General features: G+C 34.5%; 1 protein-coding gene across 3 annotated transcripts in view; it reads right to left on the bottom strand.

Moving 5' to 3' along the window:
* LOC105499042 (cilia and flagella associated protein 47) overlaps positions 1 to 17,386 on the bottom strand; it is a 469,827-nt gene that overhangs the window by 284,396 nt on the left and 168,045 nt on the right. For all 3 annotated transcript variants that reach the window (XM_011771441.2, XM_011771442.2, XM_011771440.2), the window contains exon 30: positions 9,657 to 9,881. In XM_011771441.2, the coding sequence (XP_011769743.2) occupies positions 9,657 to 9,881 (225 nt within the window). The remainder of the gene's footprint in view (positions 1 to 9,656; positions 9,882 to 17,386) is intronic.

A 17,386-nucleotide genomic window follows, 5' to 3' on the forward strand; every position in this document is an offset into this window, starting at 1 on the left:
GCAAGAATGGTTTAATGTATGCAATGTATGTAATACAATCAATCAAGTAGAACACATCATCAACAGAATAAAGGACAAAAACCATATGATAAATTCAGCCAATACTGAAAAAGTATTTGATAAAATTCAACATTCCTTTAAGATAAAATACTCTCAAAAAACTGGATATGGAAGGAATATACCTCAAAAGAATAAAATCCATATATGACAGACCCACAGCTAGTATCACACTGAATGGGGAAAAACTGAAAGCCTTTCCTGTAAAATCTGCAACACAACAAGGATGCCCACTTTCATCAATGTCATTGAACATAGTACAGGAAGTCCTAGCTAGAGCAATTAGACAAGATAAAAAATAATGAGCATACAAATTAGAATAAAAAATGTCAAATTACCCTTGTTTGCAAATGATACGATCTTATATTTAGAAAACCTAAAGACTCCACAAAAAAAAACCTATTAGAAATAATAAACAAATTCAGTAAAGTTGCAGGGTACAAAATCAACATACAAAATTCAATAGCATTTCTATATGCCAACAATGTAAAAACTGAAACAAGAAAATTTTTTAAAAAGGAGCCCCATTTACAACAGCCACAAATAAAATTAAGCACCAAGGAATTAACCAAAGGAGTTAAAGATCTCTATAAAGAAAACTATAAATCACTGATGAAAGAAGTTGAAGAGGACACCAAAAAATGGAGAGCTATTCCATGTTCATGAATTGGAATTATCAGTATTATTAAGATGTCTATTCTACCCAAAGCAATTTACAGATTCAATGCAATTTCTGTCAAAATACAAATGACATTCCACACAGAAAGAGAAACAAAATCCTTACATTTATATGGAACCACAAAAGACCCAGAATAGCCAAAGCTATCTTAAGAAAAAAAAAAAAAAAAATGGAGGAATCACTTTACCTGATTTCAAATTATACTACAGAGCCATAGTAACCAAAACAGTAGTTACTGGTCTAAAAACATATGCATTGACCAGTGGAACAGAATACAGAAACCAAAATCACCTACAATGAACTCATTTTCGACAAAGGTGCCAGGAACATACACTGGGGAAAGGACAGTATTGTCAATAAATGTTACTGGGAAAACTGCATATCCATATGCAGAAGAAAGAAACTAGACATCTGTCTCCCACCATATACAAAAATAAAATCAAAATATAATAAAGGCTTAAAGCTATATCCTCAAACTATGAAACTACTACAAGAAAACTTCAAGGAAACTCTGCATGACATAGGTCTGGGCAAAGATTTCTTGAGTAATATCCCACAAGAACAGGCAATTAAAGCATGAATGAATACATGGCTTCTGCACAGTAAAGGAAACAATCAACAAAGAGAATAGACAAATCCCAAATGGGACAAAATATTTGCATACTACCCATCTGTAAAGGGTTAATAACCAGAATATATAAGGAGCTCAAACAACTCCATAGAAAAAGATCTAAAAATCCAATTTAAAAATGGGCATAATATTTGTTTCTTTTTAAATTTTGTATATTTATTTTGTTTCTTTTTTTGCCTTCAATCAACTCACACAATTTTTTGTTTTGTTTTTTCATTTTTGTATTTTTCTATTTATCTCACTTCATTTTTTAATGGGCAAAATATTTGAATAAGCATTTATCAAAAGAAAACATACAAATGGCAAATGGCCACATGAAAATATACTTAACATCATTGATCATCAGATGAATGCAAATCAAAAGTATAAAGAGATGTCATCTCATCCCAGTTAAAATGGCATTTATCCAAAAGACAGGCAGTAACAAATGCTGGTGAGGATATAGAGAAAAGGGAACCTTTGTACACTGTGGTGGGAATGTAAATTAGTACAACCACGCTAGAGAAAAGTTTGGAGTTCCGTCAGAAAACTAAAAACAGAGCTACCTCAAAATCCAGTAATCCTCCTACTGGGTATATAGCCAAAAGAAAGGAAATCAATATTTTGAAGAGATATCTTCACTCCCACATTTGTGCAGGTTTGTTCACAATAGCCAAGATTTGGAAGCCACCATATGTCCATCAACAGATGATTAGATAAAGAAAATGTCATACATATACATAATGGAGTACTCTTCAGCCATCAAAAAGAAAAAGATTCAGTCATTTGCAACAACATGTATTGACCTGGAGGCAATTATATTAAGTAAAATAAGCCAAGCACAGAAAGACCAAAGTCAGATGTTCTCAATTATTTGTGGGACCTAAAAATCAAAACAATTGAAGACATGGAGAGAGAGAATAGAAGGATAGTTACCAGAGGCTGAGAAGGGTAGTCAGGGAGTGAGGGGGAAGTGGGGATAACTAATGGATATGAAAAACCATTATAATTAATGAATAAGGTGTAGTAGTGGATAGCACAATAGAGTGACTCTAGTCAGTAATAATTTAATTTTTCATTTTAAAATAATGATAGTATACATAGATAATTTGTAACATAAAGGATAAGGGGATTAATACCCTATCTTCCATGATGAGATTATTACGCATTGCATGCCTGTATCAAAATATCTCATGCACCCACTATGTACCCACAAAATTTAAAATAAAAAGTAAAAAAATAAATAAAAGTTATACAGTTAATTTTTAAAACCTCCCTTAAGTCTAAAATGTGCCTATGATGTTTTCTTTAGAGAACTTGATAAATGAGAAAGAACTTACTTAGACCTATTATCAGCCACATCAATTCCTACATGGTAACAAAACATACAGAGTTTCATGAATTGGATTTGTAGTCAATGCAGTAATCATTTTATTATTGTTATAATATTATAAAATTGAATAAAATATCTGGAAATGTTTGAATACAATAAAACATCTAACAGAGAGATCACTAGTCATCCAACATTTATTGAGTGCCCATAACCACAAATGCCTAAATATAGAAAGCTTGTATAAGGTAATTCATTATCTATTTATTCTAAAGAGAATATCCACAAATTGTAGACTCTGATTACGTATTCTTGTGGTAGCATATTTGAAGCAGCAAATATTTATTTATATCATTTAACACATTTTAAAGCCTATGCATGTACATATTTTTATGCATATAATTTACCACATTTATGTTTATATATATACTTTTTTCATTGTCAAATTCATTGAAATAATTTTATCCAAACTCTTCATATGAATATCCATCACCATTAGAGCCACTACGTAGAAATCTAGTACCTTTGTGGCAAATGTTTCCTAATGGAGATTCAGATATTTAGGTCTAACTCAGTTAGTGAACCTAGAACACCACTCACCAATAAACATTTAATGGGAAAGAATCCTACTTCTAGTTCTCAATTCTACAAATATCCTCAAAATTCGCAGTCCTGTGATTACAGAGAAGTTGGAAAAAGAAAAAGGAAAATGGAGGCCTGAGATGATTCTGAAAACTCAAACCTTGAAGATGGTGCAGAGATGACTGAGAAAATAGAAATGAGGAAGGGAACTCTTCTTGGGTGGAAGCAGTGTCCACAGTTCTAGAGTTAAGTTTGACAGGGCCCTGGGTCAGTCTAAGTTAGTAGAAGAAATCATACTGTCTACATAAAGTTCCTTTGTTGAGAAATAAAACATAATCCTTTCTTTTCGATTTTCACACAAGTCCTGTCCTCATGCACATTACTTCTGTGAATCTTCATTATAGTCAAATTGGTATAGATTTAAATAAGATCTTATTTTATGTAACACCACTCCTCAGCAAGATTAGCCAACCTACAGCCTATGTAGAAATGCAATGAGATGTTGTCTCCATTAAGTTGAAATCCTCTAGAGTAAAACAAAACATACAACTCAGAGACATATGAAGAAACTGGAATATTTTCTTGTGCCCAAAGCCAAGACAGAATTTCAGTATGTAAGTGGTCACTTCTATTAAATGTTACTGAGAACTGGAGGAAAATGATCAGGGAACCATTAAAATGGGAGTTTCTTGAGGAGGGAGCCTACGTGATATTTGAGTATTCCAAAGTGCCCACCAGAGAGTAAACCCTAGGTAAAACTGAGGACAAGAAAAAATGTATTTTTTTTTCATTTTAAAGACTGAGACTGTTATGAAGACTTGTTTTATTCTTTTCATTTTGAATCTACCTCAAGGCCTAAATTCATCAGTGTATAAGACAGTAATTACCTTTATATCTTGTCAGTAGATTTTATGTCTTGTCAGTAGTTTTAAAAAGAGCTGACTTTCCTAATAGATTTGATTAAACTTTCCACATACTAGGTTTTTTATTTGAATATTTTTTCCAAGTTCACGTTGGGTGGATCAAAACATAATTAGATGCAATTAGTTACTAAATGCTAAATTTAATCTCCAAAAATTTGTTTCTTAAAAAATTCTAGCTTAATCCCTAAAAATAAGTTGCTCATTTATTGCAGAGTAGATATTTCACGTGTACAAAAGTTCTTACCTACTGTATTATCAAATTTACATGGGGAAGGTGATAACATTTATGATTATTTTGTATTTTAATACATATATTTCCATGATGAAACATATGCACATTTCTTGAATTAATGACCCAATTTTACTGTCACTTTCTAAATGTTAAGTAATTTTATTACAGTCAACATATCCTGATAGGCATGTATTTGCAGATAAAGAGCAAATAAATCTGAATGGTGTGGCTTTAATGCCGAAATTATTCTTCCATACCTGCATCCTCACATCATAAAATGTCACAACAGAAATGACCCATGTTAATGTCAACACTACTGGGAGCTGTGCCAAAAAGAATTCTACAATAATAACACAACGATTGCAAGTACCATAGAGTTTAACAATGCTGTCACAATGTTGTTTGATTTCCATAATATACATACAATCAGGATTGACTTAATTATGTAAGCCTCCTTCTTTTGTTCACAGTTAATATTTATTATATTTTAAGAGTAAAACTAATTTTCTGAAAAAAATGCATTCAGGTTTCGGACTTATTGAATTAGAGCACTTACCTTATTGAATCAATTATTGAGGACCAAAAGTAGGAAGTGGTAAAATTAAAAGCTATGTGCTTTCTATTATACTCATTAAAATTTAAATGAAGTTTCCATTCTATCTAATAAATGTGAGGATATAATTGATAAATACTGGCTTTCTGACATTTTTATGTCAACCAGACATTTATTACTCATAAAATGAATTTTTAAAATAAATATTCCATTTTGGTGATAGTGATATCATAAGAATCAGTTTCAGTATGTCACTAGTGGTTACTATATTGGAATAGTTTAAGGAAATATCTAAGCATGTGAAAGCCTTAGACCGTAATTCATTTCATTTAACAACAATAACAATAACAATCTACTATATGTCATATGATTCACATTATGTTATTTCTAATTCTTTTTTTATTTAAATTTTAAGTTCAGTAGCACGTATGCAGGTTTGTTATATAGGTAAACTTGTATCATGGGGGTTTGTTGTACAGATTATTCTGCCACTCCAATATTAAGCCTAGCATCCGTTAGTTATTTTCCTGATGTAATTCTTCTAACAACCAAGTTAGTTTTGGAATTATCACCCTTAATTTTACATATTGAACTTAGAGCTAAAACAGGTGAAGTAACTTGTGCAAGGTCAAAGGCGTACAGAAGAGTTGGAATATAAGCCTATATCTGCATGATTCAAAAGCCATGTTCCTTCAACCCAGTTCAGTGCACCCTTCCAGTATTACTTACTGGATTGTTTCTTTGAAATATTTTCATTCTTAGATGCAATTCCATTAAATAAGATACCATAATGGTTATGCATAAGTGAGAAGGATATAACATTTTTAATTTTCATTTTCTTTTTTTTTTATTTTTTGAGATGGAGTTTCACTCTTGTTGCCCAGGCTGGAGTATAGTGGTGTGATCTTGGCTCACTGCAACCTCCGCCTTCTGGGTTCAAGTGATTCTCCTGCCTCAGCCTCTCGAGTAGTTGGGATTACAGGTGCCCACCACAGGGCTCAGATAATTTTTTGTATTTTTAGTACAGACGGGGTTTCACCATGTTGGCCAGGCTGGTCTCAACTTCCTGACCTCAGGTGATCCACTCGCCTCGGCCTCCCAAAGTGCTGGGATTACATGTGTGAGCCACCACATCCAGCCCAGGATATAAAATTTTTAAGGATAAAAGTGAAAATCAAAAGTGGAACTAAATTTACGTACAAGGGGATATGAGTTGCTTTTTCTACGTGTATTTATTTTGGTGAATTAACTATTTATTTAAAAAACTCAATGGAATTTAAAAATAAGAATTATAATAGTTTTTTATTCTTGTGATGGTCTACTTTTTAGTTACAATGTAGGGCAGAAGATGTTGATATTCTGCTTCTGTTTTAGTTTTATACTACACAAATTATAAATTTTTTAAAAAACTATTATTTTCAATGAAAATTAATTACATCATAAAAATGATAACAATTATAAACAAGTGAAATTGTATCAAAAGATGTTAGATATGATATTGGTAAGCTCAAGCTGCCATAAGAAAATACCACAGGATAAGTGGCTTAAACAAGACATTTGTTCTTTCACCATTCTGGATGCTGTAAGTTCAAGATCAAGGTGCCAAAAAATTGGTTTTAGGTGAGGCCTCTTTTTCTGGCTTGTAGATGACCATCTGCCCACTGTGTACTCACATAACATTTTCTCTATGCTGAGAGAGAGAGAGAGAGAGAGAGAGAGAGAGAGAGAGAGAGAGAGAGATCTGGCATCTCTTCCTCTTCTTTAAAGGACATCCATCCTATTGGATTAGGGCCCTACATTTAACCTTAATAACATCCTTAAAGGCCTTATCTCCAAATAAAATGACATTGGGGGTTAGGATTTCAACATATGAATTTGGGATAGAGCACAATTCAGTCCATACCAGACACAAATGACAAGAAATATATTACTGCAAATATATCCACACAAAATTTATTATAAAATATAACATCCAATTACATAATATTTCTCCATAATATAATACATATGGTATTGCTATGGTCTAAATTATACCCCTCCACAAAGTTCATATGTTGAAACTCTAAATTTCAGTACCTCAGAATGTGACTGTATTTGGAGTTAGGGTCTTTAAAAAGATAACTAATGTAAAATGATGTAATTAGAGTGGTACCAAATCCAGTTTGGCTTGTGTCTTTACAAGAAGATGAAATTTGAATACACAGAAAGACACCAGGGACATGGGTACACAGAGGAAAAACTATGTGAGGACACAGCAAGAAGAGGTTATCTGCCAGCAAACAGAAGCCCCAGAAGAAACCAACCCTGACAATACCTTGATCTTGGACTTCTAGCCTCCAGAACTCTGAGAAAAAAAATTTACGTTGTTTGCTCCAACTTGACCCTCTCATTTGTTACACTCTCCTTCCTGGAATGCAATTTTTTCACCCTTTCTTTTACCACTTTTTATATTTCACAGCATTTTCTTCATTCTTATATAAATGTCCTGCGAAGCAATTTCCACGTCTTATTCCTTATACCACACAAATTCAAAAGGTAAATCTCTGTGAAAAAAAATGTTAAAAAAATAAATATTTAATGAACACTGGCCTCATTCCAAGCTCCCAGTGATCCTGGGTGTTAGAAATTCCAGATGAATGAGATGCAGTTTCTGCCCTTAAGATGCTCACAGATTTGTGGGATTCACTGACTCAGGGATAAGTCAGTGGAGTTGAAAGTGATTTACAAAATTCCACATTGCTGTGTTATTTCCTTAACTGATACAACCGTTCTCATTCTCCCACCTAGATTGAGTGGAGAAGGATACAGAGAAAATGCAAAATTGCATCTCCATGTATCTTTAGGTCTTCTACCCAAAGAATCTCTTTACAGAAATTCTGTTATTTGTGATTAACAGTCAAAATTTCACCCCTGCCTATCCATGCCAGATGGCACCTGAGAAAAGGTAGACTCATTGTGAAATAAATACCGTTTTAACTGCAGGTTTTTTTACTTTCATGATTACCTTCTAAAGCCGTGCATCTAATATTTATATTTTTCATTTGATATTTTATATAGAAGGCTTCCTCAAATTGTGTAAGAACTCTCAGAACTAGGATAATCTATGCTGGATTTGGGCTTACATGAGATAGGGAGAGGGACTCCTATATTTGTACATGAAGGTTGGTGACTGCATTTCTGGATACTTGTCCTTTTTTTGCTGTGCCTCCTCTCCACCTGAAATGTCTGTGTCATGTGGGCATATGCTGCTGATGTCTGAGACAGGGATCTTCTGTCTCTGCCCTTAGGCCCGTCAAGGACCCAAGACATCTCCTATAACTGACTCAGCCACTCCCTAGTCCTCATATATTTGTCATTCCTATTGCGGCATCAGGACCAGCCAACTGACACTCTTCTGTGTCTCCAGTCGGGTCCCTCTAACATCCCAACACAGAAACCGCCATGACAAGCTGCCTGGATCTTGATTCAGTCACCTTAAGTGATTTAGAAACCTCTAGCTACCTTATAATCCACAAGGAACCAAGCCAATTTTGCCTTATTACCATGATATTGAGAACCTGAGAAATGAAAGAAAATATTTTGTTAAGTAACATGTCAACGTTTTAATACATAGTATCACTAGGGACTCAAAAATCCTGATTTGGAAACAAAAAACTGAATGTCAAATCTTTAATTTGTATTCCTGCTATAAGAGTATTCTTCTTGCCCTCCATCTCTATTCCCTCTAGGACAGATGAACATCTCTGAGCAACTATGGAGCAGATTCCGTAAACAAAGAAGCAAAAGAGAAAATCACAATAATATATCTAAAAATATATTAACCATATTACATAATTACAAGTAATAGATGCCATTTTAATTGTATAGGAGCATGGAAGAGGGAGTAATAACATGTTCAACTCAATGCTAAATAAATTACTGCCTATGGATGTGGGATGTTTCAGTGTACAAGGATGTTGCAAGTGCAGGCTAAAGAAACAATGTAAATTCACCAGTATTCTTCTCAGAATGTAAATGTACATTGTTTTTCCATTTCTTGGTGACTTTCCATTTAATTTTTGCAGAGGAACACAGATACTATGATGACAATTATTTTTCCTATATTTTACATCAACCATTTAAAATTCCTTTCGCCTGCCGACTACTTTAATATTAAAAGACTTTACATATGCAGACTAAAAGTCTACAGTACCCATACATTGAGATGATACTAATCATAGTCTAAGAAATAAAGCTTGTTGGTTTCATCCCTTTTTAGCTAAATGGATTTATATATTTGCTGTAGACCAGGATTTTCAAAATGAGGTAATGTATCAGAAATAGCATCACCTTGAAACTTGTTATAAATGAAAATTAACTTTGAAAAACTCAGTGGGTAAGGGTCAGTAAACTGTTGTTTTAACAGGCCCTGTCAGTGATTTTGATGCATGATAAAGTATAAGAATGATTGCCTTAGATTAAAAATCCAATATATCATAAAATGCTTATTGGCTATTAAGAATTACATATTTTTCAAAATGTGTGAGATATATATACTTTACCATACACATATATATGTGTGTGTGTGTATATTTATATACATATATATTTGGTTAAGAAGAAAAATAATATCAAATTCTATCTATCTGCTCATTTATCTAACTATCCAAGCCAGAGTTACAGGCTTATACGAGCACATCCAGGCACTTACCTGAGAAAGTCCAGAAGTGAAGAATGTTGCAAATGAAGTTGAATTACCCTTTTTTCATGGTTATCTACGGGTAAAGATTGACTTGAATTAATTCCAGGTGGCATTTTTCCACTCAAATGGAGCAGCACATCATAAATAGTCTTATTAAATTTGGAAAAGTCATTCTGTCTGGAAAACTTTTGAGGTGGCGAGGTTGATGAGTAGAGTCGCATTTTATATACATCCCTATGAGAAAAATACTTTAAATTAAAAACAGTCTCAAAATGTTATACTATGGGGAAAAAAATGTTCAATTCAATAACTAAATAAAACTCTATTAAAATCAACTAAGTAAGAAAGTCCATAATACACTTCACCAGGCTACCATTTGTTGGTCAAAAAAAGATTTGTTAAATATTATCATAGATTTCCAGTATCTCATTTAAACACACATAATTATCTAATGCTGTAACTGTCAAATCTGAAGTATTAGATTATGAATAGATTGGATCTTGAGAAATAGAATACAGATTGAATTTAAACCCATCACCTACTAGCTGAGTGAGTGTGGCAAGCTACCTAAACTCACAGAGCTCAATTTTGCACGATATAAATTGGAGATAATAAGGTCTATAATAGTTTCCAAGACAGATTTCAAATGTTTATCACACATGTATATACAAAAATAATGTACACACATTTTCTCAGTATTTGTATTTTAATGCTTAGAAGGGCACATCCTGCACATCGGCTTAATAAGCGGGGATTTTCATTTTAAAGATAAAGCCCACAGATAATATATATTCTTCTGTTCTTTAAATAAGATACTGCAATCTCTAATTCCTAGTAATATTGCACAAGGTTGTGATGCATACTGACTTTTAATGAAGTTAAAAACTACCACTATTCTTGCTGTCTATAATTTATTCAATATCTCACACCACATTGTCTAATTGTTAGCGATGAGAGTAACAGATGTATCACTTGCTTAGATTGACAAATAAAAAGTATCCACAAATAATGGAAAAAAAAAAAAAAGTATCCGAGGCCGTTTTGAATGGCAGTTACCCACTTTGGTAGATAGGAAGTTCATACAGAAGAAAATACATTCCACTGGGCAAGAAATAGACTACCACTGCTCAAAACATGGCTCTTCCACTTATTGCATGACATTATAAAAGTTACTTGACTTTTCTGTTCCTTAGTTTCCTCATAAGTAATGGATATGATAGAGCTAGTGTATACTGAAGTCACCAGCAAAGAAACAAATATTTTATGGAGAAAATTAACACCACTATTGGTCAAGATTAATGCAAATGAAAAGGAACAATAAGCAATAAAAATAGACACTCAGGGATCCCAGGTATTATAGTATTATAGTTGTAAGACACAGGGTTTTTTGTTTTGTTTTGTTTTGTTTTTGATACAGCAGTTTTATTGTGCTGGGGGATCCCTCTGCCTCTGGTCAGTTTGGACTCTTCAAAGCCCAAAGGCTGGATTGGCTAAGTCACCCAAACAGCAGAGATGGCAGCCGGCCCCTCCACCCAGGAGTTCCGTCCAAGGTAGGTGCAACATTGCTACCATTTGCTGGCTAGAATTCCAAGCCAGTGGGTCCTTTCCTGTCAGGTGTTGTAGAAGGGGGGTCTGCAGACTGTCGCTACTTCACACCCTGGATTCAGCTCCTCTCCTTGGGATATGTATGGGTGTCTAACCTCCCACTTTGCCAGAGTTTCAGTTACTTTTGCTGGGAGGACTGGAAAGCCAGAGTATCTAAAGCGTCTAGGTCTCCACACATGCTTGAGTGGCTGCTATGCTGAGACCCCACAGAGCTCAGTGAACACACAGGTTTTAAACTAACCATATGTACTATGTTCAAAATTGTCAACTTTGTCATGGAACAATAAACTATATAAAATGTGACTAATGGAGCATTCACAAATAAAAATCTGAATAAATAAAATTAAGAAAGCAATGGATGAGCTTAATAGTAGATTAAATCAAATAAAAACAAAATTACTGCAATGAAATATAGGTCATAGAATAGCATTCATACTGCAACATTTGAGAAAATAAAAATTATCGTACCTGCAAGACTAAAGATGCAAAAAAAAGAACAATGATGTTGATAAACATATAGGCAAATATGAAGTGATTAAAAACAATAAACACAAATAATACTATTAAACATTATTAAATTATTGTTTAATAACTCCATATTTGCCTATATGTAGTTTAACTATATTCCTTTTGCTCTTACATATATATTAATATCTTAAAGGATTTTGTTGATTTTTCAATTGTGAGAATCCCCTACTTTGGAGATTGAAGATATTCAAAAGGCTCACCCATCACTATCACCAGCAAACATGCAGTAAAATGATTAACAAATAAAACTCTTTTAAAAATAAGAATTGTAGAATATCTCATTATTGTTATACCAGTGTGCAAAAGGAAGAATTCAAACACAACTAGAATGAATTATTATACCCATTTTCATTTTAATACTTAGCTTGAATCTGAAGTCAAGTTTCTATGACTTTGTTGGACACTGTTGACAGTATGAATGGGCAGGATGCCCAGAAATGGAGGTAACACTTCATTTTAACACTATTTAATACTATTAAATTTATCAGTGAGCTTGCCAGCAGCTCAAAGCTGCAAAGAGAACAGCATGCTATGCTATGTATATGTGTATATATACATACATATATAAATATATGTGATATATACATACATATATAAGTGCATATACACACATACATGTGTATACATACATATATGTACACATACATGTATAGACACTTGTATACACGTATGTATACATATATGTATACTATATATGTATGTACGCACATATATGTGTGTGTGTGTGTGTGTGTGTGTGTGTCAAATGTTCCTGAATCAAGCTGGGTAAACATCCTGCAAAGAAAGGTGAAATATTTTTAATAAAACATAATTTGGAAATGTGCTTTCTTGAAAATGATGAGTTTTAAACTGACTCTCTACTGCCAAATACAAGAGTTGGTGAATATGATTAATGAAATTAGAAATACATAACAATATTAATATAATCCTAAGTAAATTTTTTAATAATAGCTAAGATTTACTGAAGACTTACTAGGTCCTAAAGTCTGCTCTGACATGCATTAAATATATTATCTCATAAATGTTACAGAGACTGTATTGGTTAGGTATACCATTATCTCCTTTTTTACAGATGAGAAAATGGAGGCATAGAGGAAATATTTTCCTCATTTCAGATCCTCTTGTTATGAAAGATAAAACATTCTACTGGATGGATTTGATTTTCTATAAGAGTCTACGTATTATACTAAATGAGAGGGTCTGGGATGGAATAGTTAGCTTTGGAACAAGCTTTCCTTAAACTTCCCCTTAAGCTTCCTGACTGGTATTCTAGGATGTGTTATTTGTAGGTGGCAACTGCAGGAAGCTTCATGCTAGAGTGGAATCCTGGAATAGCACCTATATGTACTGCAATTACTTCTCTCAGAATAAGTGGGACTTCCAGTACAGTTCAAATGACTCTATGATTAGTTGCTTAGAGATCTTCCCAGTGGTGTTTACAGAAAATGTTATTCCCACAATTCACCCAGCTTGAAAAGAACAGACTGTAATATTTACTATATTTTCTGTGATTATCTCTGAAACATAAACTGTGTTTTCTTGTCTATTTCAAGGGCTACTTCTATCTTCTGCTGATTTGGGGAAGAGCTAAAAAGAAATAATACCTAAGGGCTTCTAGGAACTGAAAAAAGACTGGTGCCCAAAGTCATTAATTATAAAGGAAGTGCAAATTAAAATCCCAATGAGATATTATCTCACGGCTGTTAGATTGACTTATAAAAAATATGAACAATAACAAGTGTTGGAGAAGATGTGGAGAAAAGGCAATGCTTGCACACTTCTGGTAGGAAGGTAAATTAGTACAGCTGTATAGAAAACATTATGGAGGTTCCTCAAAAAATTAAAAATAAAACTAGGTGGCCGGGCGCAGTGGCTCATGCCTGTAATCCCAGCACTTTGGGAGGCTGAGGCGGGCGGATCACGAGGTCAGGAGATCGAGACCATCCTGGCAAACACGGTGAAACCTCGTCTCTACTGAAAATACAAACAAAATTAGCCGGGCGTGGTGGCGGGCGCCTGTAGTCCCAGCTTCTAGGGAGGCTGACGCAGGAGAATGGCGTTAACCCGGGAGGTGGCGGAGCTTGCAGTGAGCGGAGATCGTGCCACTGCACTCCAGCCAGGGCGACAGAACGAGACTCCGTCTCAAAAAAAAATAAATAAACAAATAAATAAAACTAGGGTTTTCTAAGCATAAAATCATATCATCAGTGAAGACAGAAAGTAAGACTTCTTTCCTTATTTGGATGCCTTTTGTTTCTTTCTCCTGTCTGCTTGCTCTGAAAAGGACTTCCCATACTATTTTGAATAGGAGTGGTCAGAGTGGGCATCCATGTTTTGTTCTAGTACTCAAGGGAAATGGTTCCAGCTTATGCCCATTCAGTATGATGTTGGCTGTCATAGATGGCTCTTGTTATTTTGAGGTATGTTCCTTTGCTGGTGACTCTGTTGAGATTTTTTATCATGAAGGGATGTTGGATATCATTGAAGGCTTTTATCACATCTATTGAGATGATTACACAGTTTTTGTTTTTAATTCCTTATATGCGGTGAATCACATTGATTAATTAGTGTGTGTTGAATCAAACTTGCATCCCAGGGATGAAGCCTACTTGATCATGGTGAATTAGCATTTTGATGTGCTACTGGATTCAGTTTTCTAATATTTTATTGAGGATTTTTACATCTATGTTCATCAGGAATGTTGCCCTATGGTTTTCTTTGTTCATTGTGTCTGCCAGGTTTTGGTATCACAGTGATGCTGGCTTCCAAGAGTATGTTAGGGAGGAGTCCTTCCTCCTTGATTATTTGGAATAGAATCAGTATAATTGTTAACAGCTCTTCTTTGTATATCTGGTAGAATTTGGCTGTAAATTCTTTTGGTCCATGGCTTTTGTTAGTAGATTTTTTATTACTGATTTAATTTTAGAAATCAATATTGATCTGTTCAGGGATTCAATTTCTTCCTGATTCAATCTTGAGAGGTTGTGTGCTTTCAGGAATTTATCCACATTCTCTAAATTTTCTAGTTCGTGTGCACAGAAGTGTGAATAAACATCTCTTAGGATCCTTTGTATTTCTGTGGGATCAGTTGTAATGCTACATTTAGTGATTTTGATTGTACTTATTTGTATATTCTCTCTTTATTAGTCTAGCTAGTAGTCTATCAATCTTGTTTATCTTTTCAAAAAAACAAGTTTTGGTTTTGTTGATTCTTTGCATATATTTTTGAGTTTCAAATTCATTCAGTTCTGCTCTTATTTTAGTAATTTATTTTATTCTGCTAGCTTTTGGGCTAGTTTTCCTAGTTTTTCTTTTTTTTTAAATTATACTTTAAGTTCTACGGTGCATGTGCACAACGTTCAGGTTTACTACATATGTATACATGTGCTGTGTTGCTTTGCTGCACCCATTAACTCATCATTTACATTAGGTATTTCTCCTGATGCTATCACTCCCCCATACCTCCACCCCACAACAGGCCACAGTGTGTGATGTTGCCCATCCTGTGTCCAAGTGTTCTCATTGTTCAATTCCCACCTATGAGTGAGAACATGCAGTGTTTGGTTTTCTGTCCTTGTGATAGTTTGCTCAGAATGATGGTTTCCAGTTTCATTCACGTCGCTACAAAGGACATGAACTCATCCTTTTTTTATGGCTGCATAATATTCCATGGTGTGTATGTGCCACATTTTCTTAATCCAGTCTATCACTGATGGACATTTGGGTTGGTTCCAGTTCTTTGCTATTGGGAATAGTGCTGAAGTAAACATACGTGTGCATGTGTCTTTATAGTAGCATGATTTATAATTCTTTGGGTATATACCCAGGAATGGGATCGCTGGGTCAAATGGTATTTCTAGTTCTAGATCCTTGAGGAATTGCCACACTGTCTTCCACAATGGTGGAACTAGTTTACAGTCCCACCAACAGTGTACAAGTGTTCCTATTTCTCCACATCCTCTCCAGCACCTGCTGTTTCTTGACTTTTTAATGATCGCCATTCTAACTGGTATGAGATGGTATCTCATTGTGGTTTTGATTTGCATTTCTCTGATGACCAGTGACGATGATCATTTTTTCATGTGTCTGTTGGCTCTATAAAAGTCTTCTTTCGAAAGGTGTCTGTTCACATACTTTGCCCACTTTTTGATGGGGTTGTTTGATTTTTTCTTGTAAATTTGTTTAAGTTCTTTGTAGATTCTGGATATTAGTCCTTTGTCAGAGAGGTAGATTGCAAAAATTTTCTCCCATTCTGTAGGTTGCCTGTTCACTCTGATGGTAGTTTCTTTTGCTGTGCAGAAGCTCTTTAGTTTAATTAGATCCCATTTGTTTATTTTGGCTTCTGTTGCCATTGCTTTTGGTGTTTTAGTCATGAAGTCCTTGCCCATGCCTATGTCCTGAATGGTATTGCCTAGGTTTTCTTCTAGGGTTTCTATGGTTTTAGGTCTAACATTTAAGTCTTTAATCCATCTTGAATTAATTTTTGTATAAGGTGTAAGGAAGGGATCCAGTTTCAGCTTTCTACATATGGCTAGTCAGCTTTCCCAGCACCATTGTTGCTTTGATGATTTGACAGAAGAAGTAGGCTTCAGAAAGTCAGTAATAACAAACTTCTCCAAGCTAAAAGAGGAAGTTTGAATCCATCGCAAGGAAGCTAAAAACCTTGAACAAAAGATTAGTCAAATTGCTAACTAGAATCAACAGCGTAGAGAAGACCTTAAAAAGCCAGATGGAGCTAAAAACCATGGCACGAGAACTATGTGATGCATGCACAAGCTTCAGTAGCCGACTCGATCAAGTGGAAGAAAAGGTATCAGTGACTGAAGATCAAATGAATGAAATGAAGCAAGAAGAGAAGTTTAGAGAAGAAAGAGTAAAAAGAAATGAACAAAGCCTCCAAGAAATATGAGACTATGTGAAAAGATCAAATCTACATCTGATTGGTGTACCTGAAAGTGGCAGGGAGAATGGAACCAACCTGGAAAACACTCTTCAGGATATTATCCAGGAGAACTTCCCCAACCTAGCAAGGCAGACTAACATTCAAATTCAGAAAATACAGAGAACACCACAAAGATACTACTCGAGAAGAGCAACCCCAAGACACATAATTGTCAGATTCACCAAGGTTGAAATGAAGGAAAAAATGCTAAGGGCAGCCAGAGAGAAAGGTCAGGTTACCCACAAAGGGAAGTCCATCAGACTAACAGCAGACCTCTCGGAAGAAACCCTACAAGCCAGAAGAGACTGGGGGCCAATATTCAATATTCTTAAAGAAAAGAATTTTCAACCCAGAATTTCATATCCAGCCAAACTAAGCTTTAGAAATGAAGGAGAAATAAAATCCTTTACAGACAAGCAAATCCTGAGAGATTTTGTCACCACCAGGCCTGCCTTACAAGAGCTCATGAAGGAAGCACTAAACATGGAAAGGAACAACTGGCACCAGCCACTGCAAAAACATGCCAAATTGTAAAGACTATCAACGCTAGGAAGAAACTGCATCAACTAACAGCCAAAATAACCAGGTAACATCATAATGACAGAATCAAATTCACACATAACAATATTAACCTTAAATGTAAATGGGCTAAATGCCCCAATTA

This window comes from Macaca nemestrina, chromosome X (genome assembly GCF_043159975.1).
Source record: "Macaca nemestrina isolate mMacNem1 chromosome X, mMacNem.hap1, whole genome shotgun sequence".
Lineage (NCBI taxonomy): Eukaryota > Metazoa > Chordata > Mammalia > Primates > Cercopithecidae > Macaca > Macaca nemestrina.